General features: G+C 44.2%; 1 protein-coding gene across 1 annotated transcript in view; it reads left to right on the forward strand.

Annotated features, from left to right (window-relative positions):
- Nucleotides 1-25,431, forward strand: part of tweek (transmembrane protein KIAA1109 homolog tweek) — a 77,512-nt gene that overhangs the window by 30,674 nt on the left and 21,407 nt on the right. The window contains exons 24-60 of the mRNA XM_028314088.1: nt 333-521; nt 1,343-1,489; nt 1,544-1,645; nt 1,822-1,959; nt 2,227-2,511; nt 2,599-2,721; nt 2,802-2,945; nt 3,621-3,720; nt 3,856-4,073; nt 4,154-4,258; nt 4,951-5,221; nt 5,591-5,707; nt 5,788-5,867; nt 5,945-6,168; nt 6,802-6,993; nt 7,385-7,524; nt 8,327-8,641; nt 9,193-9,309; nt 9,391-9,470; nt 9,548-9,771; nt 10,369-10,560; nt 11,154-11,293; nt 11,481-11,535; nt 12,217-12,372; nt 13,749-13,904; nt 14,309-14,504; nt 14,891-15,104; nt 16,176-16,387; nt 16,959-16,983; nt 17,699-17,906; nt 18,581-18,840; nt 19,533-19,683; nt 20,130-20,209; nt 21,494-21,630; nt 22,711-22,922; nt 23,798-24,057; nt 24,851-25,001. Coding sequence (XP_028169889.1) covers nt 333-521; nt 1,343-1,489; nt 1,544-1,645; nt 1,822-1,959; nt 2,227-2,511; nt 2,599-2,721; nt 2,802-2,945; nt 3,621-3,720; nt 3,856-4,073; nt 4,154-4,258; nt 4,951-5,221; nt 5,591-5,707; nt 5,788-5,867; nt 5,945-6,168; nt 6,802-6,993; nt 7,385-7,524; nt 8,327-8,641; nt 9,193-9,309; nt 9,391-9,470; nt 9,548-9,771; nt 10,369-10,560; nt 11,154-11,293; nt 11,481-11,535; nt 12,217-12,372; nt 13,749-13,904; nt 14,309-14,504; nt 14,891-15,104; nt 16,176-16,387; nt 16,959-16,983; nt 17,699-17,906; nt 18,581-18,840; nt 19,533-19,683; nt 20,130-20,209; nt 21,494-21,630; nt 22,711-22,922; nt 23,798-24,057; nt 24,851-25,001 — 6,116 coding nt within the window. The remainder of the gene's footprint in view (nt 1-332; nt 522-1,342; nt 1,490-1,543; nt 1,646-1,821; nt 1,960-2,226; nt 2,512-2,598; nt 2,722-2,801; nt 2,946-3,620; nt 3,721-3,855; nt 4,074-4,153; nt 4,259-4,950; nt 5,222-5,590; nt 5,708-5,787; nt 5,868-5,944; nt 6,169-6,801; nt 6,994-7,384; nt 7,525-8,326; nt 8,642-9,192; nt 9,310-9,390; nt 9,471-9,547; nt 9,772-10,368; nt 10,561-11,153; nt 11,294-11,480; nt 11,536-12,216; nt 12,373-13,748; nt 13,905-14,308; nt 14,505-14,890; nt 15,105-16,175; nt 16,388-16,958; nt 16,984-17,698; nt 17,907-18,580; nt 18,841-19,532; nt 19,684-20,129; nt 20,210-21,493; nt 21,631-22,710; nt 22,923-23,797; nt 24,058-24,850; nt 25,002-25,431) is intronic.

The raw sequence follows: 25,431 nt of genomic DNA on the forward strand, positions 1-25,431 counted from the left end.
ATTAACTTTTTTAAAAAATAAAACCGACTTCAAATGCGTGAACACAAAAAAAAACTAAAAATTAAAAATATTGCGTATAAAAAAGTTCATCCCCAATTTTCCACCCTTGGGGGTTGTTTTTTCTATTATTAAATTTAAATGGGACCACCCTTGAGGTATTACCTATACGCCGAAAAAAGATTTGTTCAAATCGGTTCATAATTGGCGGAGTTATCGCGTAACAAACATAGAAAAAAAAAAAAAAACATACGGGTCGAATTGAGAACCTCCTCCTTTTTTGAAGTCGGTTGAAAATTAATTTGAATCTAACCTCCATTTTCGTATCCAACCAGGAACTCGGCGTGACCCGCACGTCGTCCCGCCTGTCGCGCGGCAGCGAGGCGGCGCCGGCGGCGGGTCCGGCGGGCGGTGGCGAGGACGAGGAGGCGCCGCGCGTGCCGCCGCCGCGACCGCCGCCGCCGCGCACCGCTGCCGACCCGCTGCTGCATCCGCTGCATCTGCAGTTCTCCATCGTGCTGCAGGTACGCTCGAAAATTCAAACAAGCTGAGCCATCGTGTGATAACAGAGCTATACAGGGTGGAAACGATAAGTGATCTCACTCGATTATTTCTAAACTATACAAGATAACAAAAAACTAGTTACTGATCCTGAAAGTGCTTCATGGTGCAAGCTGGAAACATTGAATTTTCGGATAGATCCCGTTTATTCTGTAACCTGTTATTTATTGGTACCGTTTGAAAGAGCTCGTGAAGCACTTCCAGAGTAACCAGTTTTTCGATATCTTGTATACTTTAAAAATAATCGAGTGAGATCACTTATCGTTTCCACCCTGTAGATGTTGTACACAACTAATTCTGGTTTTAGTATAGCGCTGACGCATGCTGACCATCGGTACTGACAGCCAGAATGTATGAAGCGTCGGCGCCGAGCGATCAGCGTCACTCCTTTTCCGAACGTTTCCTTCAATTACATACATATTATTGATCTATCAGCGCCGACGATCAGCGAGCGGTCAGTGCCTGAGGTTTGGAAGCGGCACGAAAGGATGGTTTTTGTTACGATTTATGTCAGCGAGATTTCATATTTGTATCTGTAACGTCATAATATGTCAAAATCACCCCGTCCCGTGCCGCTCCCATACCTCAGACACTGTCTCAGTTAAGCGTCTCTAGATCTATAGCTATGAATAAGCCTAGCGTTTTATTTGAAATATATTTTGTTGCAACAAAGCCTGCTTTTTATCTCTGCTCACAATAGACATCGAAATCAAACTAACCAAGGTTTAAAACGATGCATCTGAAATTGTATATTTTGTATTAAATTTTCTTGTGTCGTTTTCAGAGCCTCAGCATAACGGCGGCATTACTACCGTCCTTACAAGCGCAGTACAAGATGGAGCACGTGCACAGCTCGGGAGTGACGGGCACCAAGGCGCACTTCACCGTCGACCTGCCGCAGCACTCGCTCAGCTTCGTCACCAAGCTGCAGGTCAGAGCATAGTTGATCATAACAGCGGCGCTGCTGCCGTCCCTACAAGCGCAGTACAAGATGGAGCACGTGCACAGCTCAGGAGTGACGGGCACCAAGGCGCACTTCACCGTCGACCTGCCGCAGCACTCGCTCAGCTTCGTCACCAAGCTGCAGGTCAGAGCATAGTTGATACATTACGGCGGCGCTGCTGCCGTCCCTGCAGGCTCAGTACTAGATGGAGCACGTGCACAGCTCAGGAGTCACGGGCACCAAGGCGCACTTCACCGTCGACCTGCCGCAGCACTCGCTCAGCTTCGTCACCAAGCTGCAGGTCAGAGCATAGTTGATACATAACGGCGGCGCTGCTGCCGTCCCTACAAGCGCAGTACAAGATGGAGCACGTGCACAGCTCAGGAGTCACGGGCACCAAGGCGCACTTCACCGTCGACCTGCCGCAGCACTCGCTCAGCTTCGTCACCAAGCTGCAGGTCAGAGCATAATTGATACATAACCGCGGCGCTGCTGCCGTCCCTACAAGCGCAGTACAAGATGGAGCACGTGCACAGCTCGGGAGTGACGGGCACCAAGGCGCACTTCACCGTCGACCTGCCGCAGCATTTTTATTTATATAGATATTATTAATAAAAATGCTGCGGCATTACAATTCATTTTTATTTATATAGATATTATTATATTTGGTTCCGTAACAAGTTTACAACAAAAAAAAAATGAATTCATACATGATGTTTATCTAGATGACCGAGGCCAAGCTCCCAGCGGCCGCATCGGTGGCGCTCCCCGGCGTTCAAGTGCGGGCTCGCGTGGCTGAACACGCCGGAGCTTCTACCACGGGCCCCGCGGGCCCTGCTGCCGCCCCGGCGGGCCCCAGTACTGGCACCGCGGGCCCCGGCGACGCGGAAGGCGTGGTGTTACGAGCCGGCCGCTACTTGGCCGCGACAGCTGACATCGGCCTATTTGAGCATACGTTATCAACCGACCTGCTCAACCATCTCGTCTTTGTGCAGAAAGTTTTCATGAAGGTTAGTTTCTTTTGCCATATAAATATACGAGCTAAAATTGTCTAGCTCTTATTGGAATGGAGTATTAATCCATTGGAATTGTTACAGGAAGTAAATGAAGTCGTCCAAAAAGTATACGGAGGTGAGAAACCGGTCCCGCTATGGAACGAGGAGGAGGCGTCTACCTCTGCCCTCAGCCGGATTTTATTCTCACTTATCATTAGGATAAAGGTTAGTTATTCGAACTATTTATTTACTAACAAATGTAAATGTACTCATGAACGTCATGTGATATGATCCCTTTTTTCAAGCGCATCCAACTAACCGCCACAACACCAAGTAACAGCGCCGTGCGGCTAGAAACGGGCGCAGTGGAGTTCGAGTTGTCCAATCGGGTACAAAATGTACCCCAGCCCGCTGAACCCCATGGATTACGATTGTTTGCGAGGGCACAGGTACGTAACTGTACTTTTTTGACGTAAACATTCATAAGTTTCTGGGGGCACGGCAGTGCCCCCACCAAGTCGAGCTAAAAAGCGGCACGGTACCATCCTTTTCTCGAAGCAATTCAGGCCATTTTCGACCGCCTGTAACTTCGTTGTGGATAAAACTAGAAGGCTGAATTTTCATTAGCTATGCAGGCATTGTAAAGACACGGTATATTTAAAATTTCATTCAATTTGAACCAGTAGTTTAAGAATTATAACCGGTCAAAGTTACTTAATTTTGTCACTCACTGACTCCCATCAAAAACAATACTTGTCAAAAAAACCAAGTCTCGCAACTCAGTTGTTCTACGGTAAAAAGTTGTGAGATCCATGTAATACCAAGTTCAGGCCAGGAAATCTTTAACGTTTTACATAAATATATTGACTTGGCCATCGCATGAAAACACGTGTAAATTAAATTATTTAGTGCGATGGCCAAGTCAATAATTTATGTAAAACGTTAAAGATTTCCTGGCCTGGACTTGGTATTACATGGATCTCACAACTTTTTACCGTAGAACAACTGAGTTGCGAGACTTGGTTTTTTTGACAAGTATTGTTTTTGATGGGATTATATTGTACAGCTATGTTTATTATGTAAATTACTGAATTATATTGTGAGCATTTTCCAATTTGTTTTAGGTGGACGTCAATCTCAGTCTTGGCCAATTGATTCGCAATGCTATGTTTGATGAGGCGGAACCGGAGTTTCAACAATACGCCTTCTTCAACACCAGAATTGGTAAGTACAAAATCAAATTGCTTATAACATGCTATTGATATATTTTTGTTCCTCCAAATACTATCTAGTGGTTTTATGTCAATCAAGTAGGATTTTAATTATTTCACACTGATATAATTGCGTTACTTTTTCTAGCCATGCGTAATGCCTTCCAAGACGAGATGGTAGCCGGAGAAGACAAGGAAGTGGTTTTGATAAACCTGAAGCGGCCGCTGATATACATCCAGCCCGTGGCCATCGACAAGGCCATTCTGGTGTGGCTCAACTACAAGAACGCTTATGAATACTGGAACGAAAAGAGATTAAACTTGAACAAGGAAGTACTAACCGCAACGCAGCAGGTCTTTGAGAAGGTATGTAACCTTCAATTGCTTGTAACAAACTTTAATAGTGCTAAAAGATGATAGTAAAATTTGATTGTTTCATTTGACAGGTCCAATTGACATCTCAAATAACGACGCCGCACCTCAGCACGCTGTTCCTGCAGTTGAACGTCGATGACATTGGCATCTGCTTACCTTTGAACCAGCCGCCAATGGTAAGAAATTTTTATTTTGTATTTTGCGCAACAAAAACTTGAATGTTATTTCATTGTTCATCTTCATCACAAAATATAAATAATATAAATATTCCTGTATCATGATAAAAATATCTATTTTTATTTGACACTTTTATTTATTTAATGAGCAACATAATAAGCTTACAGAAAACCCAAAGCGCTTACATGTTTAGTCACCACATCGATCTATATGATTAGATTTATAGAATTCAGCTAAGCGGTCAGTACAGTGCTCTACTGAGTATGTTACTGCAGTCTGCAGTAGTGAAGCAGTGACATGTGATTAACAGACCTGTCACGGTCAGTACGTACTACATGTCTGAGGCATATGTAAAAGTCTTGTTGAATTTTGATGTAACATAAACGCACCCCTTTGCACCGTTTTACTACCGCAGGATCCATTGAACCTGTAGTACTTTTGGACTAAAGCCCGGTCTGTGAGCACGTAGAATTTTGCCCAATGACCCCAAGCTACCCAGCCTTATCGCTCGCGCGTAATTATATTGCTGTCGCGACTGTGCGACGGGCGGCCGCAGTGAGTGTGCGAGCGCGACAGCAACATAATTACGCGAGTGCGATAAGGATGGGTAGCTTGGGGTCATTGGACAAAATTCTACGTGCTCACAAACCAGGCTATAGTGATTCTCACGAGTCCTGGTTTGATACTTCAGGCGTCGTGGGGCGGCGGCGGTCGCGGCTACGAGGCGGAAGGCCGCGGCGCGGTGGTGGTGACACTAGAAAGCACCAGCGTGGGCGCCGTCAGCTCAGGAGCGCTGGTCAGCAAGGGCCGCTTCGTGGGGCTGTGCCTGCGCTTCGCCGACGACTTCGAGGCCTCGCTCGACGACTGGAAGCCCGACCCCGACGAGGCGTGCATCAACGTGTGCAGCGTCTCTGAGGGCACATACGAGGTGTGCAGCCGGACAGCTGCTGCCAAAAGGAATGGTCAGTCTACATTAAGATCATTTTATTTACAGAACATGTATCAGATTTAACCTGTTATTCAGTGTGACAAGAAATCGAGAGTTAGTTTACATGAACCGCTTTGTTTGTGATTCACGGACGGACGATTAACCCAGACAAGGCTAACGTGAACGCAAGCAATGTGTTGGACTCGTATGAAGAATGGAACTGGACCTCTGTCTATCTCTATTGCTTATAATAAAAATCTTAATATCTTCTATTCTACCACGGAATATCTCCTGCTGAACACAAATCTCACCGATTATTTTTGAGATAAGACAGTCAAAAGCGAACTGTAACTTCCTGCAACTTTTACACACTTAAAAAAAAATGCACACATTTTGTTTACAGAAAATGCGAAATGGTTCCTGAACGTTTCGTGGCAAATGGAGGGAGTGGACATACACTTGGACGTGAACGTCGGCAAGCAACTGTCGGCGCTCGGCCACACGCTCACCATGCTTACAGGTCTGACGTCACACACTTGATATTAAAACAATTTTTAAAAGTTTTGTCAAATGTAATGTAAATGAAACTTGGATTTTTAGGTTTCGAAGAAGAAGACCCCTTGAAAATGGACTACGAAAGCGATTTCGATGATGAAGCGGACAACAGTAAAGATTCACAAGTATGTAACCGACTCTTATCTTTGAAAAAGGACATACTTGCTAGTGTTCCCGATGACTTATTTGTTGAATTTTATAGGAAAGCATAGTCCTCCGTCGCAAGTACACGGACCACCTGCCAGCGTTTGTGTTCGACACTAGCCTCGACGCCAAAAAGCGCTCCAAACTCATCGAGAAGGAGATGAACGAGCAAGCCAAGATCATCAACGACCTGCGGACGCTGGGCGCCTCCCACTCTACCATAGAGTACGAAATGAAGAGGCTGCATGATTTGGAGGCGCTGGTGTTCAAAGATTTCAGGCGGTAAGTGTTTCAAAGTAACTTTGGCTTTAATCTGTTTGTGTTACTTTTAAAGATTTTTAGTTCAGTATAAGCTAGTCGACCACGATTAAGACCTATGACGGTGTAAAAGTAAAAGTGCTTTTTTAAAAGCCTATTTGCAAAAATAAATGAGTTTTATGAGTTTTTAGGTTCATAAAGCCTGATTGGTTATTTTATCTATCCTGTACAGGATCGTACGATCAAAAATGAAACATACGAAACATTATGTAGCCTTCTAACGTTGTTTTTATTATAGCACTTGCCATATGTTTGTCTCGAAGCGCTGGTAGGGCCCAAAAGATAAGGAGACATGTAAAGTGCCTCATAAGGGATACCTTTTCTTTTTTATTATTTACTATATTTTGACGTTCATAAGTGCCACTTGTGGTCTAAACTGAATAAATATTTTTGATTTAGATTTTTTTAATTTTGATTAATAAAGTATGTGGTAATTCATAAATGTTACTTTTGAAAGACTTGCAGTACTTCTGTATGAGTTTTTCTTGGGGGTTTGTTTTATTGAAATCGATGTATCGTTTTTGCAATTAAGATTAAAAAGCTTAGCACTCTAGTTCGTGTCAGTTCCCAGGCTGAGTAAGTATTATGTGTTTGCAGAGATATGATCCAGAAGCTGCGTCGTCAAAGCGTGCGCGCGTCGTCGATCACGAAGGGGAAGCTGGGGTTAGGTGGGCGCGTGCGCACGCTGCCGCCGCCCGAAGCGCCTGACTCGCCCCGCTCGCCTCTCTCGCCTCTCTCACCACGACGCGCTGAGCCGCGGGACTCCCCCGACCGAAGACATTTTGACAAGTGAGTAAATACCAATAAAATCTAATATTTTATTATGTATCTTTAAAAATGTTAGCCTAGCCACATAATAGTTCAGAAACGGTATAATAGGTGTCTTGGAGCAACTGCAGTAATTCTGATTATTAGCAGACTTATTTATGTACAATGTTTGTGAGCTCGAGCGCCGACTGCAACTTTGTCAGAAATTAAAAAAACGTGTTTTCGGCCTCTTACAGATTTTGACTATTTTAACCTTAAAAGGATTAGTTTTTGACAGTACCTACCGGACATTTTTAAAATAGACAAAATTAACAATAATCTAGCCTCCTTACACACAATAGTTTCCGAGATAAAGTCTTTCAAAATTGACTATAATGTCATGCCGTGCATCAATGTATTTTGTTTATGACAGTGGCCTGGAGCCTAGCCTCGGGCTTCTGGGTTGTGCGGGTGACTCGGGCGAGACACTGCTACTCGCTGACGACGACACGCGCCTCGCCGACATCATCGAAGGCGGCAGCTGGAGCTCCATGGAGAGCGAGCCGCTCAACGGTACTCTTGAATCTATTTTGTAGAATTTAGGAAAATATCTTATCCTAAAGTATCTTCACTTTAAAGACCGGGTCTATGGGCAACGGTAATCACTAATCATCAGGTGATACGTCTGCTCGTTTGCCTCCTGTCACATAAAAAAAATGTCAACAAAGCGGTATTATTATTATGGTCTAAATCGACTCATTCATTTCGATTTATTATCCAGAATTTTTGTGTATTGTTTGCTCATCATCATCGTGATCATCATTTCGTTTTCACTGCGAGAAACTACCCAGACGTAATCGAGAGTTATTGTCAGAAAATGGTACAACTCACCTCGTTAAAATGCGCCTTTTTCTCCCGCTTACCACTTCTCCCCGTGTTCGCACCGACCGTACCGAAGCGTCGATGTGATGTCACGACCTCTAGCCACGCGGTTAACTAGTGATGCACTACCTCTGGGTTTCCGCTTGANACGGTGATATGTGATTAACAGACCTGTCACGGTCAGTACGTACTACATGTCTGAGGCATATCTAAAAGTCTTGTTGAATTTAGATGTAACATAAACGCACCCCTTTGCACCGTTTTACTACCGCAGGATCCATTGAACCTGTATAGTCCGCTCGACGAGCACTTAGAATAATTTCGTTCAATGACCCCAAGCTACCCAGCCTTATCGCTCGCGCGTAATTATTGCTGTCGCGACTGTGCGACGGGCGGCTGCAGTGAGTGTGCGAGCGCGACAGCAACATAATCACGCGCGAGCGATAAGTATGGGTAGCTGGGGGTCATTGGACAAAATTCTACGTGCTCACAGACCAGACTATAGTGATTCTCACGGGCCCTGGTTTGATACTGCAGGCGTCGTGGGGCGGCGGCGGGCGCGGCTACGAGGCGGAAGGCCGCGGCGCGGTGGTGGTGACGCTAGAAAGCACCAGCGTGGGCGCCGTCAGCTCAGGAGCGCTGGTCAGCAAGGGCCGCTTCGTGGGGCTGTGCCTGCGCTTCGCCGACGACTTCGAGGCCTCGCTCGACGACTGGAAGCCCGACCCCGACGAGGCGTGCATCAACGTGTGCAGCGTCTCCGAGGGCACATACGAGGTCTGCAGCCGGACTGCTGCCGCCAAGAGGAACGGTGAGGCTGATGACGACATTAAAATATTATCTTACAGATTCTTATTTTTTATTTTATTTTATTAGGGACAACAAACGGTTTTACAAAAAGTCTTACAGATATATCTTAAATAAATGCACAACCACCGTTATCCACGAGAATAACAAATAGAACAGCTACTAAGGTCGCACACGTTTGAAGAAATTATTTAATTTTAAGTTTATGACAATAAATTCCATGCAAATTTTAAGTTTAATATTATAATAACGTGTCTCACCGGCGTGGCAAGGAATCGATAGACACATTGTCAATGGACACAGCTTACGGAATTTATTTTAAATTCATAGACAACTAATCCAGACGAGACGGAGTGCAGTTTTTTGGACTCGAATGAAGAATGGAGCAAGACAGAGGCAATGAAAATAGGCTTCGTCTCTCAATGATTTTTAGATAGATCAATTGGACTTGGAAGGCCTATATCTGGATAAAGCCTTTAAAGGATTCCTTAAAACTTTTACAACAATTTGTTTGTGTGAAACACTCTACTTATTTAAAATGGATTTTGCTCACAGAAAATGCGAAATGGTTCTTGAACGTTTCGTGGCAAATGGAGGGAGTGGACATTCACTTGGACGTGAACGTCGGCAAGCAACTGTCGGCGCTCGGCCACACGCTCACCATGCTCACAGGTCTGACGTCACACACTTATACTAAAACAATTTTTAAAAGATTTGTCAAGTGTCAATGTAAAATGAAACTTGGATTTTTAGGTTTCGAAGAAGAAGACCCCTTGAAAATGGACTACGAAAGCGATTTCGATGATGAAGCGGACAACAGTAAAGATTCACAAGTATGTAACCGACTCTTATCTTTGAAAATGGACATACTTGCTAGTGTTCCCGATGACTTATTTGTTGAATTTTATAGGAAAGCATAGTCCTCCGTCGCAAGTACACGGACCACCTGCCAGCGTTTGTGTTCGACACTAGCCTCGACGCCAAAAAGCGCTCCAAACTCATCGAGAAGGAGATGAACGAGCAAGCCAAGATCATCAACGACCTGCGGACGCTGGGCGCCTCCCACTCCACCATAGAGTACGAGATGAAGAGGCTGCATGATTTGGAGGCGCTGGTGTTCAAGGACTTCAGGAGGTAATAATCTGTGAAGAACTTTTGTGCTTACTGTGGTTATGTATTTCGAAGTTATTTGTGTCAAGTGTGTTTTAGTTGATCAAGACGTATATCGGTTTATGGAGTTTGATTTATTATTTTACTAGCTTTCCGCCCGCGGCTTCGCCCGCGTGGAATTTTGTCTGTCACAGAAAAACAATATCGCGCGCGTATTTGCTCACCGTTTAGACCTACCCTGGACTACGACAAACATTTTAAAACCAAAATCAGCTCAATCGGCCCAGCCGTTCTCGAGTTTTAATCAGACTAACGAACATCAATTCATTTTTATTTATATAGATATGCGACTTTGGAAACTATTCCTCTGTTTCATCTTTGACCGTATGTATAGTCAAAGTTGAAACAGAAGAATAGTTTCCAAAGTTGCATTGATAAATAAAGAATCTTGGACTTCATAAATGATGCTTTGGAAAGATATGTATTCCTCTTTTATCACTTTTATTTGGGTTAATAATCTCCATCGAAATCGATGTTTCGTTTTTTATTAAGATTAAAAAGCTCAGCACTTTAGTTCGTCTCAGTTCTCAGACTGTTTAAATAAGTATTGTGTACCTCCAGGGATATGATCCAAAAGCTGCGTCGTCAAAGCGTGCGCGCGTCATCGATCACGAAGGGGAAGCTGGGGTTAGGTGGGCGCGTGCGCACGCTGCCGCCGCCTGAAGCGCCTGACTCGCCCCGCTCGCCCCTCTCACCGCTCTCACCGCGCCGCGCTGAGCCGCGGGACTCGCCTGACCGACGACATTTTGACAAGTGAGTGACAACTAATAAATCAGTTCTTTTTTTTTTCTCTCTTTATTTAAGGAGCTTTGTCAAGATGACAATGTCGCTCCATTAGATACAAACTTTTATATTTAAGTAATATTTTAGGTACAATGTTTTTGTGTCTTATTGTCTAAAATTGGGAAACTAAAAAGCTAAAAGGTAGTAAATCAGTTCTGTTCTCGTAATAAATGTTGTCCCGACTATATGAAAGTTTTGTAACAAACTAACTTGTAGTCTGAAAGGTAGGGTAACATGCGTTATTTTCGATAGCCCTTATTTTTCCAGACTTTAGGATGTTGGATCATTTTTCATTTTTTTTTGCCACTAAACTTGTGACCTCGAGCGCCAAACGCAACCTTGTCAAAAATTGCAAAAAACCACGAAATATTCGACCTTTTTCAGATTTTGGACTTTTTGACAGTACCTACTCAGAACTTTTTTAAGTAGATTAAAACTACAGTAAGAGAATTGCCTCTACAGATCCAATAGTTTTCGAGATAAAGCCTTTCAAAATTTCCTACTAATACTAGCGCTTTACAGGTAAAGAAATCATATAGTTCAATGTATTGTATTTATTATAGTGGCTTGGAACCTAGCCTTGGACTTCTGGGCTGCGCGGGTGACTCGGGCGAGACGCTGCTACTCGCTGACGACGACACTCGCCTGGCTGACATCATCGAAGGCGGCAGCTGGAGCTCCATGGAGAGCGAGCCGCTCAACGGTACTCTTGAATACTTTTTTGTAGAATCAACAAAGCATCTAGGTCTAAATTGATTAATTCGTTCAGATTTATTACCCAGAATTTTTGTGTAAAATTTGTTTGCTCATCATCATCGTGATCATCATTTCATCTCCACTACGGGAAACTACACAAACATAATCGACAGTTACGTTTTAACCACACCAAGGCGTGCAAATCGCCATCGACGGTGCGATCACGGTGCGATCAAAGGCCAATGACAGGTCGCGTTAATTGTCATAGGTCGCGTGACCTGTCATTGGCCTTTGCTCTCGCCGGCGATGGCGATCTGCACGCGTTGGTGTGGTTGAAGCTTTATTGTCGGAAAATGTTACGACTATCTGCAAACTCGATCGGGCTAACTACGCATCTCGTTGGAATGCAACTTTTCCTCCCGCTTACCACATCTCCCCGTGTTCGCACCGACCGTACCGAAGCGTCGACGTGTCGTCACGGTTGCCAGGCGCGAGGTTAACTAGTGATGCACTTCCTCTGGGCTTCCGCTTGANATTACCTTGGAATTTTAACTTGCCACGGAAAGATTAATAAAGAATTCGCTGAAAAAGTGATTGATTACCCCAATACCAATGCAGTAGGCTGAGCTCTCTGTAAACAAGACATCATGTGCTCACATAACTGGCTCCAGTTAACACAAAATCTCGATGAAAAACTAAGCATTTTGTTTTAGTAATGGTGCGTCCAGACTGGGCGAATTTGCTCGCGCGGCACGCTGGTCATCCTGCTCACTCTGCTCTTGAGTGAGCAGGATGTTGAGTTTGCCGCGCGAGCAAATTCGCCCAGTCTGGACGCACCATTACACAAACTTAAACGCAGCGGAAGATTTTGACATCCAGATACGGACGTAGATATTCATCACTCACTTTATTTCTTTGTTATTATTACAGCTTGCCATCATCGGAGGGACAGAGTTCAGAGGGCAAACAGAATAAGTCAAAGACAGCTGAACCCAACATTGACTTCGAGTTGGACGTCAAAGTGCATATCAACAGTGGGAAGTGCGTTTTGCACACAAAGGAGCCTTCGCGGGAAGATATGAACATGTATGTAATAAAATCTTCAATTAATTTATTCTTGTTATTCAAATTCAAATTATTTATTTGAAAATAAATAGGGTTTACAAAAAGGTGTTTCAAAGAGATAAATGTTGCTTTCACCTTTTTACATATTTTTTGGCATATAAGAACTTTAATTTCAAGTATCATATTTATTTATTTTATTTATTTTATTTTTCTTTATTCAGAAAACCACAGCTCGTTATAATAATAATACAAACAGGTATTTTTGTTCTTACAGCCAATAATGGATTCTATATATTATTACAATCTCGTAAAAAACAGTCAAAGGGGCAAAAAAAAAAGAAACATATATAATATACAGGGTGTCCCGTAATGTAACGTCAAGCCGGAACTGGGTGTTGATGCAAGTTATGCTGGTTATCAGAAAAATATAAAAAAAAATCTATGTGGCATATTTTCAAAATAATAGGCATTTACAAAAAATAAAAAAATTCTACTCCCGGTGACGGTCTTTTTACTCGTGTTGCCACAAATCTTCACTTTTTCCAAAATTTTTTTTTTGTTATGTAACCCTGAATAATGCTTCTCTAAATTGTTATCAAAATTACAAAACCAGCTGCTCCAACTTGGATGAAAAAAATACATTATTCCCAAAAAAATTTTCAAAATAAAAATTTTGCCTAGTTTAAACTGACTGTACTGAAAAAAAAATGTACTACGCGAGTGTGGCAAGTGACGTCATAATTTGGCGTATTTAGTAAGGATTGGGAAAATCCTTTTGTATGAAAAATCTAAACCGCTTAAGTAGACCTGAAGTGATGCAGTGACCGCGCGCTCTCCGCCCTCTATCTCGAAAACGGTTCACCGTATAAAAAAAGTTTTTAAACAAAATTTGTAGAGAATTTAGTATTCTACAATATTGATGATAAATACAAATAGCAAAAAACCCAGGAAATGAGATATTTCTAAAAAAAAGCGCAAAAAACCGATTTTTGTGACCGTTGACCTTAAAATTTAATAGTTGCTTACACCCTACCATATGTAGGTTTTGAGACAACTTTTAGGGTGTCAATATACACGTATTTACAGACTTACAGCTGGGTATCTCGAATTCCGAAGTGAACTTACTATAATGACTGGACTATAGGATGATCTTTACGCCGTGCAGTTGTAACAGAAAGGTCTAAATAAAATGATGCTGAAATAGCAAAGGTAACTGTAGTGCAAATGCTTTTGGACAACCAAGCAAGATCTTAAAATAAATTAATAAGCGTATGAATAACACCACAACGACAGACGCAGAGGATGATGTTGACATCCAGATACTGATATAAATATTCATTATATCGTCGTCGGTAATGTAAATATTCGACACTCATTTTTCTTTATTTTTATTACAGCTTGCCATCATCGGAGGGACAGAGTTCAGAGGGCAAACAGAATAAGTCAAAGACGGCGGAACCAAATATTGATTTCGAATTGGACGTCAAAGTGCATATCAACAGTGGAAAGTGTGTTTTGCACACAAAGGAGCCTTCGCGGGAAGATATGAACATGTATGTAATAAAATCTTCTATTAATTTATTCTTCTTTTTCAAATTATTTATTTAAAAATAAATAGGGTTTACAAAAAGGTGTTTCAAAGAGATAAATGTTGCTTTCACCTTTTTACATATTTTTTGGCCTATAAGAACTTTAACTTCAAGTATCATGTATAATTATAGCCAGAGTAAACACAAATGAGTAGGTTATCTTCATAGAAACGCACCGAGCGCGATTTGTGTGTGAGCGCGCCAATACGTATGCGGCGCGCACGCACACACTGACAAAATTTAGCGTGGATTAGCGGGGAGTTGCGCCGAATTTGCGAAACCGCGCTCGGTGCGTTTCTATGAAGATAACCTACTCATTTGTATTTACTCTGTTATAGCTCTGTATTTACCGAGTTGATTATTATTAGCAGCGGATCCCGCATGCGCGTGGGCCGCTCGGCGTCCGGCGGGCTGTCGGAACCGGCGGCGGCGGCGGGCGCGACTTCCGGCGGGGCGGCGGGTGGTTCGCCGCCGGGCGCACGCCGGAAAGCGCCGCAGCACGTGCCGCGACACCAGCCCAGCCTTGATCTCACTGTGTTCCGCATGCCTGGGTTGGATCTCAAGGTTAGACAAATTGTTTTTCAGTTGTATAATCGTGGTGTTTCGTTTTCTGAATTGACATTTTGGTACCAAATATGAATCGAAATAATGAATCAATTATTCAACAATGAAAATGTTTCCAGTAGTTAGGTACTAACGGTCAACTCAAAGTGTAAGCGAGATTATTTAAAGTTAATTCCAACTTAAGTCTGGTGGAAGGATGGCTTGGGGTCATTGGACGAAATTTTATGTGCTCGGCGACCGGACTATAACATAAAAATTAACCTGCATCCAACCGCAAATTGATTTCAGGCACCAGTTTTACTTGCTCATTTGTAAATTGTAATACACAGTTGAACTGAAATTCCGACAGTGCTGGGATATGTATGTTATTTATCGTAATTAAACAGGTTCACTACGAATCCAAGACCCTCCCCGAGGAAGCCACGTCGCCCCAAATAAGCGGAGTTCCACGCAAGGTTGCCACTAAGAAGGCGGCACTGTTCGCCTGGATCACGCTGCAGAGCATCCCCGAGGAAACCATCATCAGCCCGCACATCCTGGAGTTCCTGGAGCAGACCCTCGAGCCGATACCCACCAAGTCGTTTTCGACGCCTACCCCCGGTAAGTAACTTTGGATCAAGGCTAACTTCATAAGTGCCAAAATACTGGTCAAAATTGAATAAATATTTTTAATTTAATTTACAAAAGTAGTGAGGTTTTTCTACTCCTAGAGTTTCTGTTATCTATTTATGTATTTATTGGTCTTCACAAAGACTGATTTCTAATCTAAAGTTGTTATTATTTGATTTCGTCGTGCGACAAAATCATCTCATTGGTGAAGTACATTTTTTATATTTTTATTCAACTCGGGGACTAAAAATATGTTCGCATTGCCAGGTGTTGTTCGAAAATTTTAACTCACGGCACGGACGGGTTCGCTCCGCGGTAGTGTATTAATATCGCGGGCCTGTGTATTCTTACTTATGTAGGTTTAATGGCACAAGTACACTATGCGGGAATTTGGCCAAGACGTAATAGTGTGAACACCACCTACCATACACTATCTATCCAACCCACCCGTGCGGCGTCCATATTTCGGTGTGCGGACTAGCGCTCCGATTGGACAATTATTCGCATAGTGCACTTACGCCATAAAATGTCAATGTTTGACGTACCGTCATTTGTTCATTTCTGTGACGGATCTGGGTATTTTCTATGTATGTATTTACAAAAAAAATATGTATGTTTATATCCGTTGTCTAGTACTCATAGTACAAGCTTTGCTTAGTTTGGGGCTAGCGGCGCAGTTCGTTCGTTCGTTCGTTTCAGCCGAAAGACGTCCACTGCTGGACAAAGGCCTCCCCTAAGGATTTCCACAAAGACCGGTCCTGCGCCGCTTGCATCCAGGTACTTCCCGCGACTTTCACCAGATCGTCGGTCCACCTAGTGGGAGGCCTGCCCACGCTACGTCTTCCAGCTCGTGGTCGCCACTCAAGATCTTTCCTGCCCCAGCGGCCATCAGCTCTTCGAGCTATGTGCCCCGCCCACTGCCACTTGATTTTAGCGATTCTGCGGGCTATGTCAGTCACTCTGGTTCTCCTACGGATCTCCTCATTTCTGATTCGATCACGCAGCGGTGCAGTGTAAAATGTAAAAGGATATTTATTTTATTTATTTGTTTTCGCCCCGCAGAAGCGGAGAGCGGGTCGCGCTCGCGGTCGGCGGAGGGCGCGTCGTACGGGCAGTACGTGTACGCGTCGTTCCCGGTCGACGTCATCGTGCACTTCCACATGCAGCCGTCCACCTTCCGCTTCTCCTGCCTGCCCGCGTCGCGCGTCGAGTGCCTGCTGCAGCTGCCCAGCCTGCAGATCGTGTTCAGCTCCAAGCGAGCCGGCGACGAGTCAGTATACACTCAGAATAATTATAAGTACTACGTACAGAAGGTTTACTTCGCGAAGGTATTTAAAATAATGTATGCTCAATGTCATTAACAATAAGGTGTAATTTAGCTTGTCTCAAGAGTCGAGCACCATTTTGTTGACAAACGTCAGTGATCGGTACTGCGCCGAAGCCATAGGGCTGACTTCGGTAAAATGATGTGACATGAGGTGCCAAACTGCAGAAAATGGCGAAGGAAATACATGATTGAGCATGAATTATCATGAATAATATTAACCACTTATTTACCTCTCAGTGTCTTTAGGCAACTTAAAAAAGCACATTCTGTGTTTTTATTATTATTTAGGCAGTTAAATACTGCACAGTATTTAGTACACCATTTTCTTTATTTTTTCCATCATACACAAGAATACGCGTGCGTGAGTCAATGCTCGCTCGTATGTGAGGCCTTGTCGAATAGTAATCCTGTGAGGTGCCATCGTACTTGTTTTGTTTTCTATGTAAACTCGCGGAGATGAACAGGCCTGGTATACACTCCTACAGGATATACGATTACTGTTATTATGCCTGTTTCAGACTGCAATAATCGCGCGGTTGCTGGGTAGTTCTTATGCATTTGCATCAAACCACATTCACGGTTACCGCCTCAGTGCCTCGCCTATGAGAACTGCTCGGAAAGTGTGCGGTTATCGCGCTTGTNTAAAATAAAATAAAGATATTGGTTGAATACAAGGCAGTGAGTGAGGCATTTCTACTTCTCGAGTTTACAAAGACTGATTTCTAATCTAAATTGTTATTATTTGATTTCGTCGTGTGACAAAATCAGGTCATTGGTGAAGTACATTTTTTTTGTTTTTTTATCAACTCAGTGACTGAAAATATTTTATGTTCGGTGTTGTTTGAAAATAGTAACTCACGGCACGGACGGGTTCGCTCCGCGGTAGTGTATAAATATCGGGGCCGGTTTAATGGCACAAGTACACTATGCGGTAAATAGGCCAACACGTAATAGTGTGAACACCATCTATCCAACCCACCCGTGCGGCGTCCATATTTCGGTGTGCGGACTAGCACTTCGATTGGACAATTTTTCGCATAGTGTACTTACGCCATAAAATGACAATGTTTGACGTGCCGTCATTTGTTCATTTCTGTGACGGGTCTGGGTGTTTTCTATGTATGTATTTACAAAAAAATTATGTATGTTTAGTACTATGTAGTATTATGTACCCATAGTACAAGCTTTGCTTAGTTTGGGGCTACCGGCGCAGTGTAAAATGTCCAAGGATATTTATTTATTTCTTTTCGCCCCGCAGAAGCGGAGAGCGGGTCGCGCTCGCGGTCGGCGGAGGGCGCGTCGTACGGGCAGTACGTGTACGCGTCGTTCCCCGTGGACGTCATCGTGCACTTCCACATGCAGCCGTCCACCTTCCGCTTCTCCTGCCTGCCCGCGTCGCGCGTCGAGTGCCTGCTGCAGCTGCCCAGCCTGCAGATCGTGTTCAGCTCCAAGCGCGCCGGCGACGAGTCAGTATACACTCCTACAGGATACACGGTTACTGTTATTATGCCTGGTTCCGACTCTGCAATAATCGCGCGGTTGCTGAGTAAAGTCTGGTCGCGGAGCACGTAGAATTTTGTCCAATGACCCCAAGCTACCCATCCTTATCGCTCGCGTGTAATTATATTGCTGTCGCGACTGTGCGACGGGCGGCAGCAATGAATGTGCGAGCGCAACAGCAATATTAATAGCTTGGGGTCATTGGACAAAATTCTACGTGCTCAGGGACCAGATTATAGTTCTTATGCATTTGCATCAAACCACATTCACGGTTACCGCCTCAGTGCCTCGCCTATGAGAACTGCTCGGAAAGTGTGCGGTTTCCGCGCTTGTCTGAACAATCCTCTATGCTTATCACTACTGAAATTCCCCCCTCATTTGCTAGGTCCACACTGGACAATCCTAAGCGCTCCGATTATGTGAGTCACTTAAATGCACAAGCGTAAATGGACATGTAATTTGACACAGCTATCAACCCCCGTGGCCATACTTGGGTCACTGTCTCGTATCTTCAAACGTTTCTCGTCACGTGTCCTTCATTCTGTCATTTGTCATTGGTAGTAGGTAGTAGAGTACGTCCATTTCCACTTCAATTTGCAAACAGTTCTCAAACTAGCACTAACAAAAACCGTCTTTGCAGGGAAATGTCAGAACCAGCTGTCGCAATGGGCGGTCTATCCGTGACCGGCTGCTTGGCCGACTTCTCCGTGTACGTGTTCCACCCGTACGGCGGCAAGAAGTCCAGCCTGAAGGAGGCGCAGTGGTCGCCGCTGTCCGACTCAGAACGAAAAGACTCGCTCAGTATCAATGTGGAGTTTGTCAAGTTCCACCTGTCGCGGTCGAGGAAGCTAGACTTTCACTCCGATCAGGACCAGTCGAAGGCTACTGTGAGGTTTTCGAGTAAGTGCATTTCAATTGTAGTCAGCGTCCAATAGTTCGTGGCAGTTTTGACACCCAAAGTAGGAGGCGCAGTGGTCGCCGCTGTCCGACTCCGAGCGTAAAGACTCGCTCAGTATGTGTGTGTGTGTGTTTGGCCCACCCACTGATCAGGCATCTTTTAGCACTTTAATGGCTTGTAACCTAAATTTTACCTTGCTATAGGTAAATAGGTCAATCTCGCTGAAGTACTGGTTATACACTCGCGGCAAACGTGATAGCGGTGCATTGCTCGCGTATCTCGTCTTGCAGTGCGGTACATTGAAAAGAGGACGTGGTTGGCGGCGCGATCAGGGGGCCGGAACGCAGTACGATACTCCTTCCACAACTTTTTTAGTAGAAAACCTTGTTCAAACATCTTCTAAAACTTTGGAGACGGCCCTTGTTACCACCCGCACCACCCCCGCGTACCCCGCTACAGCACCGAGCACATGCGGCCGCCGCCCCGGGAGAGCGGGGGGACTGTCCGGTGGCTCGCCAGCGTAATAATGCCATTTTCCTCATTTCATGGACTTTTCCATGAAAATTAAAAATGTTTTTTTTTGCATCAGTGTCGTGTATACTACCTCTGAGATAGGCGTTGTTTTACAAACCCACATCCTGTATAATGCTGAAGATTCTCTTTGGTAATTAATGTTTCTCCTTTTTTTCTGCAGCGATCGTGGACGTGGGCTCGGCGTGGTTCAAGTACGACATGCGGCGGCTGAGCGAGATCCTGGCGTTCCCGAAGGCGTGGTACCGCCGCACCATCGTGCGCCGCATGTTCCTCGGAGACCTCAGCGTCAACAACCAGCAGCCCACGCCCAGGTTACAACTCAGAAAAACTCATTTATTTTTGCAAATAGGCTTTTATAAAACTTTTACAGTAGTAACCCTTTTACAGTAATGACCCCCAGGACAAACTTGACCTTCATTGGTTGAGTTTATTGGAGATTACGCTGTAGATCCTGGCTACACAGGAGATGCAGCGGTGGGAATAGTCCCGTAGCCACCACCCAGTAGGCCTAGAAGTCGTGCTGTGATAAGCTTTTATCGCGCCATTTTATCGATTTTACGCGATAACCGCATTCATTTGTCGGCTAAAATCATCGCTAAGATTTTATCACGGCGTGCATCCTAGCGCGGCTAGTCAGGTATTTTATATTATGTGATATTGTACCGGAATAGCAGATGTTCTTACTACCAACAGTGGAGCGTGTGGAAGTTAATTTTAAAGTGTTCGTATTTCTTGACATATTTGATTATTGTTACAGCACAAGTGCCAATGTGCCCGTATCGCCGGTGTTGCCCCAGAGAGAGAAAACAAAGACTGTAGATTCACAAAAACCCAAAGGTAAGAATGGATTTTGAATTTCATTGAAAAGGTCTTATTAATCTATCCATTAATATTCTTCAGTTTTCCTAATGATTTCCATATCGCACGGTTGGTAGCGGCCTGAATCCAGCGCTTTCCTGCTAGCTTTAGGAGGTCGTCGGTCCACTTTGTGGGATGGATGGCCTATACTGAGTTTTCCGGTACAAGGTCTCTACTCCAGAACCTTGCTGCCCCATCGGCCGTCAGTTCTTTTGCTTCTTTTGAAAAGCCTTTTTGCAGAAAATATATTACTTTTATGACTTATTTTAACATTTAACCTTGGGAACCTATGTTCTTCTGGTTCATTTCGTTGCGGGTCTAATGACAGTTTAACTTTACCTCGGGACAAACTTGACCTTCATTGGTTGGGTTTTTATGGCGCTCAAGCTGTAGATCCTGGCTACACAGGAGTTGCAGTGGTGGGAACGAGAGGTGGGAATAGTCCCGTAACCTTGGGAAAAATCATATTTATATTTAGCTTCATTTTGACAGACTCTCATTGGTTGTAACACAATAACAACTTTGGATACTGAACGTACTTAATAGTGACTGAGTTTCTTGCGCTGTTTCTTCTCAGCACTAGCCCATTTATTGTCCCGAAGCAATGGTAGGGTTAATATTGGGACGTGTAAAAGTGCTTTTTTTAAGCCTATTTACAAAATAAATGAGTTTTTTTTAATGAGCATAGGCTCAATAACATAGGTTACTCGTGAGTAATGTAGCTTTCGAATGGTGAAAGAATTTTTAAAATCGGTCCTGTCCAGAATTTTTAAAACCAAACAAACAAACAAACAAAGTTTTCCTCTTTATAATATTAGTGTAGATAAAATTATATTTAGCTTCATTTTGACAGACTCGCTTATTGGTTGCACCACAACAACTTTGGAAACTGAACGTACTTACACCCGTATTCACAAACATTACTATGAGGTCTCACAGTGCGCGTGGACGCACAGGGGCATACACGAACCAATCACAGAGCTCTATTTCATTATCATAATGTAACAACATCTGAAATAGTTATAAACCTAGGGTGGAAGACGCTGGCAGCTGTGACACAGTGTATACTAGTACAGCTGTCAACGCTAACCTCTTTGTAATAATAATGTTGTTCAAGTTCCATTATGTACTTAGATTAAGAGATTATTGTAAACAGGAGTATATAATAAATTATTATTCTATTATTCAACGCTGTTCGTTTGATTTTCTGCTTCACACAAGCAAGCATCGTTTGTGAATACGGGTGTTAATGTCATTCCCCAGCCGACAGCAGGGCGGCGGCGGGGGCGGGCGCGGGCGCGGGTGCGCCGCCGTCGTGGGAGACGCTGGTGCTGTTCGCCGTCAACTTCACGCGCCTCAATGTGCACATGAACATGGGCAACGTCATGGGCAACGTCAGGTAACGAACACCATGCTGTGTGACACCGTACTCTAACGTAGTGAGTCATGGGAGTGGCACGAGAGGTTTGACATGTGATGTGACAGAGCATGCAGATGTCCAACACAACACAAAAAAAATTCTACTAAGCAAGTGTTACTATGATTTAAATGAATATTATAATGATAAGCCCACATATACAGTACTATGCAATACATACATTTAACTATTATCTACCTACATATTGTATCACCCATTATATGACATTCAGTCTGTTATTAAGTTACCTACTATACTCATTATAATAATTATTAGAATTATTTTTTCCTATTCCCTGGAGACTTTATAAAAAAAGTGTCGGCCCAGTATGCGTAATTTTTCAAATATATTTTTTATACAATAATAGACATTATATTCCAAATTGCTTTATGTACTTCCTATCAAAGATATCTATAATTTATTTGATTGCTATTGTAAATACGAGTAAAATTGCAATGCCCTTGCAGGGCCCATATGTTTACCTTACATATTTTATAAGACCTTACTGTACATACATACATATGTGATGCAATAAATAAAGGAATATGAATATGAACACTGAACCCTCCCAGCTATGACATTGTCAGGAGGGCGCTACTATCAATACTGGATTATTAGTTACTAGCTTTCCGCCCGCGGCTTCACCCGCGTGGAATTTTGTCTGTCACAGAAAAACTTTATCGCGCGCGTCCCTGTTTCAAAAACCGGGATAAAAACTATCCTATGTTCTTTCCCGGGACTCAAACTATCTCTATGCCAAATTTCATCAAAATCGGTTGCGAGGTTTAAGCGGGAAAGCGTAACAGACAGACAGACAGACAGACAGACAGACAGAGTTACTTTCGCATTTATAATATTAGTTGGGATAGAAAACACCCAGTCCAATACAAACAAATATGTTCATGCACACAAATTTTTGTACTGTGCGGGAATCGAACCCGCTACCTCCGGAATAGTAGTCCGTTTCGAACCACTACACCAAACGGCCGACAGATATTGGAATATATCGGAATCTAATACAGAGATGTCTGTCTTTATGTTCACTCTGTTATGAGAAAGAAAGNGGAAGATGGCCGATCTCCAAGTCGGCGACGAGCGCCTCCTGGTCCCGCTCGTTGAGTTCCAGCTTGAGCTCCGATATCGTCCGCTCCATCTGCGTGAGTGTCTCCGACCCGGGCGCCGAGCTGATCGACGCCTGACGGGACTCCACGGCCTCGAGTCTTCGCTCGATGTCACCCAGGCGTTCGTCGTGAGCGTCGACTCTGTGCTCGCACAGTGAGACTCTGCCGATCAGTGTGTCGATCTGGGCCCGAACGGATCTGAACTCGTCGCGCATCTCCTCGCGAAGTTGCCTGATCTCCAAGAAGAGCGCCTGCACATCCGTCACTTCCATAGTAATATTCAGTGCAGTAGCGTTCGGATTCTCCTGACTGGCCTGCTCTAGCATTGAGGCGTCGAGACAAGTGGGGCTCATGGTGGCGGCCCCCCTCCGCACCATAACGCCGTCCGCAGCAGCGCGGACCGGCGTCTCAGTGTTGTCCCTCTTGGGCTGCCTACTGACGCATGTGACGCACCTCCACGCATTCCTGCGCTCACCAACCAGCGTGCCGTGGAAGCGCCTTTCGGTAACCCCGGCGCACTTCAGGTCGAAGAACTCCTTGCAGAGGTGGCACGCTAGCCATCTTCGACTATCTTCAATCGGCTCGAAACAGCCACCACAGATTTTTCTATTTTCAAGCGACATTGTCTTAGTGAAGAAAAAAGCAGACAAAAAACAAAAAATAAACAACAAAAAAAAAAAAAAAAGTTCCAAGTGAGACTCGAACCGTGGTATGCTGGGTTAGACCGGCCGTGCTAGCCGTTGCGTCAAAGTCTCTTGTGAGTCACCAACGAACTAAACAGTCGTACTTGACACTACTGTGGACGCAAGTGGTATTTGTGTCGGGTATACACAATCAAAATTGTTTCACATACACCAACACAGATTGTCACTTCAAGACGATAACTCACTTTTTGGAGAATTTATTTGCTAATAACACTCACTGCAGCCTTATTGTTTACGAATCGAATTCACTGATTAGAGGTCCATGTCCTTACAATTAAAATGGTGTATAGTAACTTTGNCACTAACGAAAACCATCTCTTTGCAGGGAAATGTCAGAACCAGCTGTCGCAATGGGCGGTCTATCCGTCACCGGCTGCTTGGCCGATTTCTCCGTGTACGTGTTCCACCCGTACGGCGGCAAGAAGTCCAGCCTGAAGGAGGCGCAGTGGTCGCCGCTGTCCGACTCCGAACGCAAAGACTCGCTCAGTATCAACGTAGAGTTCGTCAAGTTCCATCTGTCGCGGTCCAGGAAGCTAGACTTCCATTCGGATCAGGACCAGTCGAAGGCTACTGTGCGGTTTTCGAGTAAGTGCTTTTCAATTTTGTCATCATCATCATCATTTCAGCCATAGGACGTCCACTGCTGAACATAGACCTCCCCTAATGCTTTTCACGTTGATCGATTGGTAGCGGCCTGCGTCCAGCGCTTTCCTGCTACCTTTACGATGTCGTCGCTCCACCTTGTAGGTGGAAGTCCCACGCTGCGTTTTCCGTACGCGGCCTCCATTCCAGAACCTTGCTGCCCTGCCATCGGCCAATTTTGTAGTCAGCGTCAAATAGTTCGTGGCAGTTTTGACACCCAAAGTAGGAGGCTCAGTGGTCGCCGCTGTCCGACTCCGAGCGCAAAGACTCGCTCAGTATCAACGTGGAGTTCGTCAAGTTCCATCTGTCGCGTTTGAGGAAGCTAGACTTTCATTCGGGTCAGGACCAGTCGCAGGCTACTATGAGGTTTTCGAGTAAGTGTAGTTAATAGATATTTTCATAGCATTTAGAGTTGCTGCTCAAACTAAATTATAAATAACTTGAAAAATCGAACTGCCTAAGGCGGGAATCGCACCCACGATCTTTCGCTTGCCGGGCGACTGTTCTTCCATCTGAGCTACTTACAACCGGTCGGTGAACCGGTCGAAAATTTTCAAGTGTTCCGCTGTTGTGGCCGCGTTTTTGTTTCCTCATTATTGGGTAGTACTACTTTTGGGGGTGCTTTCGATTCAGTTAAGTCAGTTAAGAAGTTAGATTAAGTGTACTTAATATTGTACAGTGGAAATGCATATAATGCTGAAGATTATCTTTTGTAATTTCTCCTTTTTCTCCGCAGCGATCGTGGACGTAGGCTCGGCGTGGTTCAAGTACGACATGCGGCGGCTGAGCGAGATCCTGGCGTTCCCGAAGGCGTGGTACCGCCGCACCATCGTGCGCCGCATGTTCCTCGGAGACCTCAGCGTCAACAACCAGCAGCCCACGCCCAGGTTTGAACTCCTCCTATGTTTTAAATAAACAACTTGAAAAAATTGGACTGCCTAAGGCAGGAATCCAATCCAGGACCCTATTGCTTGCCGGGCGTCTACTCTTCCAACTGATCTACTTAGACACTGGATGAACCCGTCGAAATGTTTCATGTTACGGCCGTGGTTTATTTCATCAATGTAGGGTAGAACTACCCTTAAACATCCTCCTATTTTCTTCTGATTAATTTCGTTGCGGGTCCAATGACAGTTTAACTTCTCCTCGGGACAAACTCGACCCCATAGAGATATAGAGAGATGCCAACTAAAGCGCTGAGTTCGAAACTCAGTGTCGCATTAGAAATTCACACACATAAAGTAATCAAAATATGTGCTTATTATCCACTGCGGTATCAGTACTCATCGTTAGAATAATCTTTAGTACCTACTACGC

This window comes from Ostrinia furnacalis, unplaced genomic scaffold (assembly GCF_004193835.3).
Source record: "Ostrinia furnacalis isolate ACB-3 unplaced genomic scaffold, ASM419383v2 OfSCF4519, whole genome shotgun sequence".
NCBI lineage: Eukaryota > Metazoa > Arthropoda > Insecta > Lepidoptera > Crambidae > Ostrinia > Ostrinia furnacalis.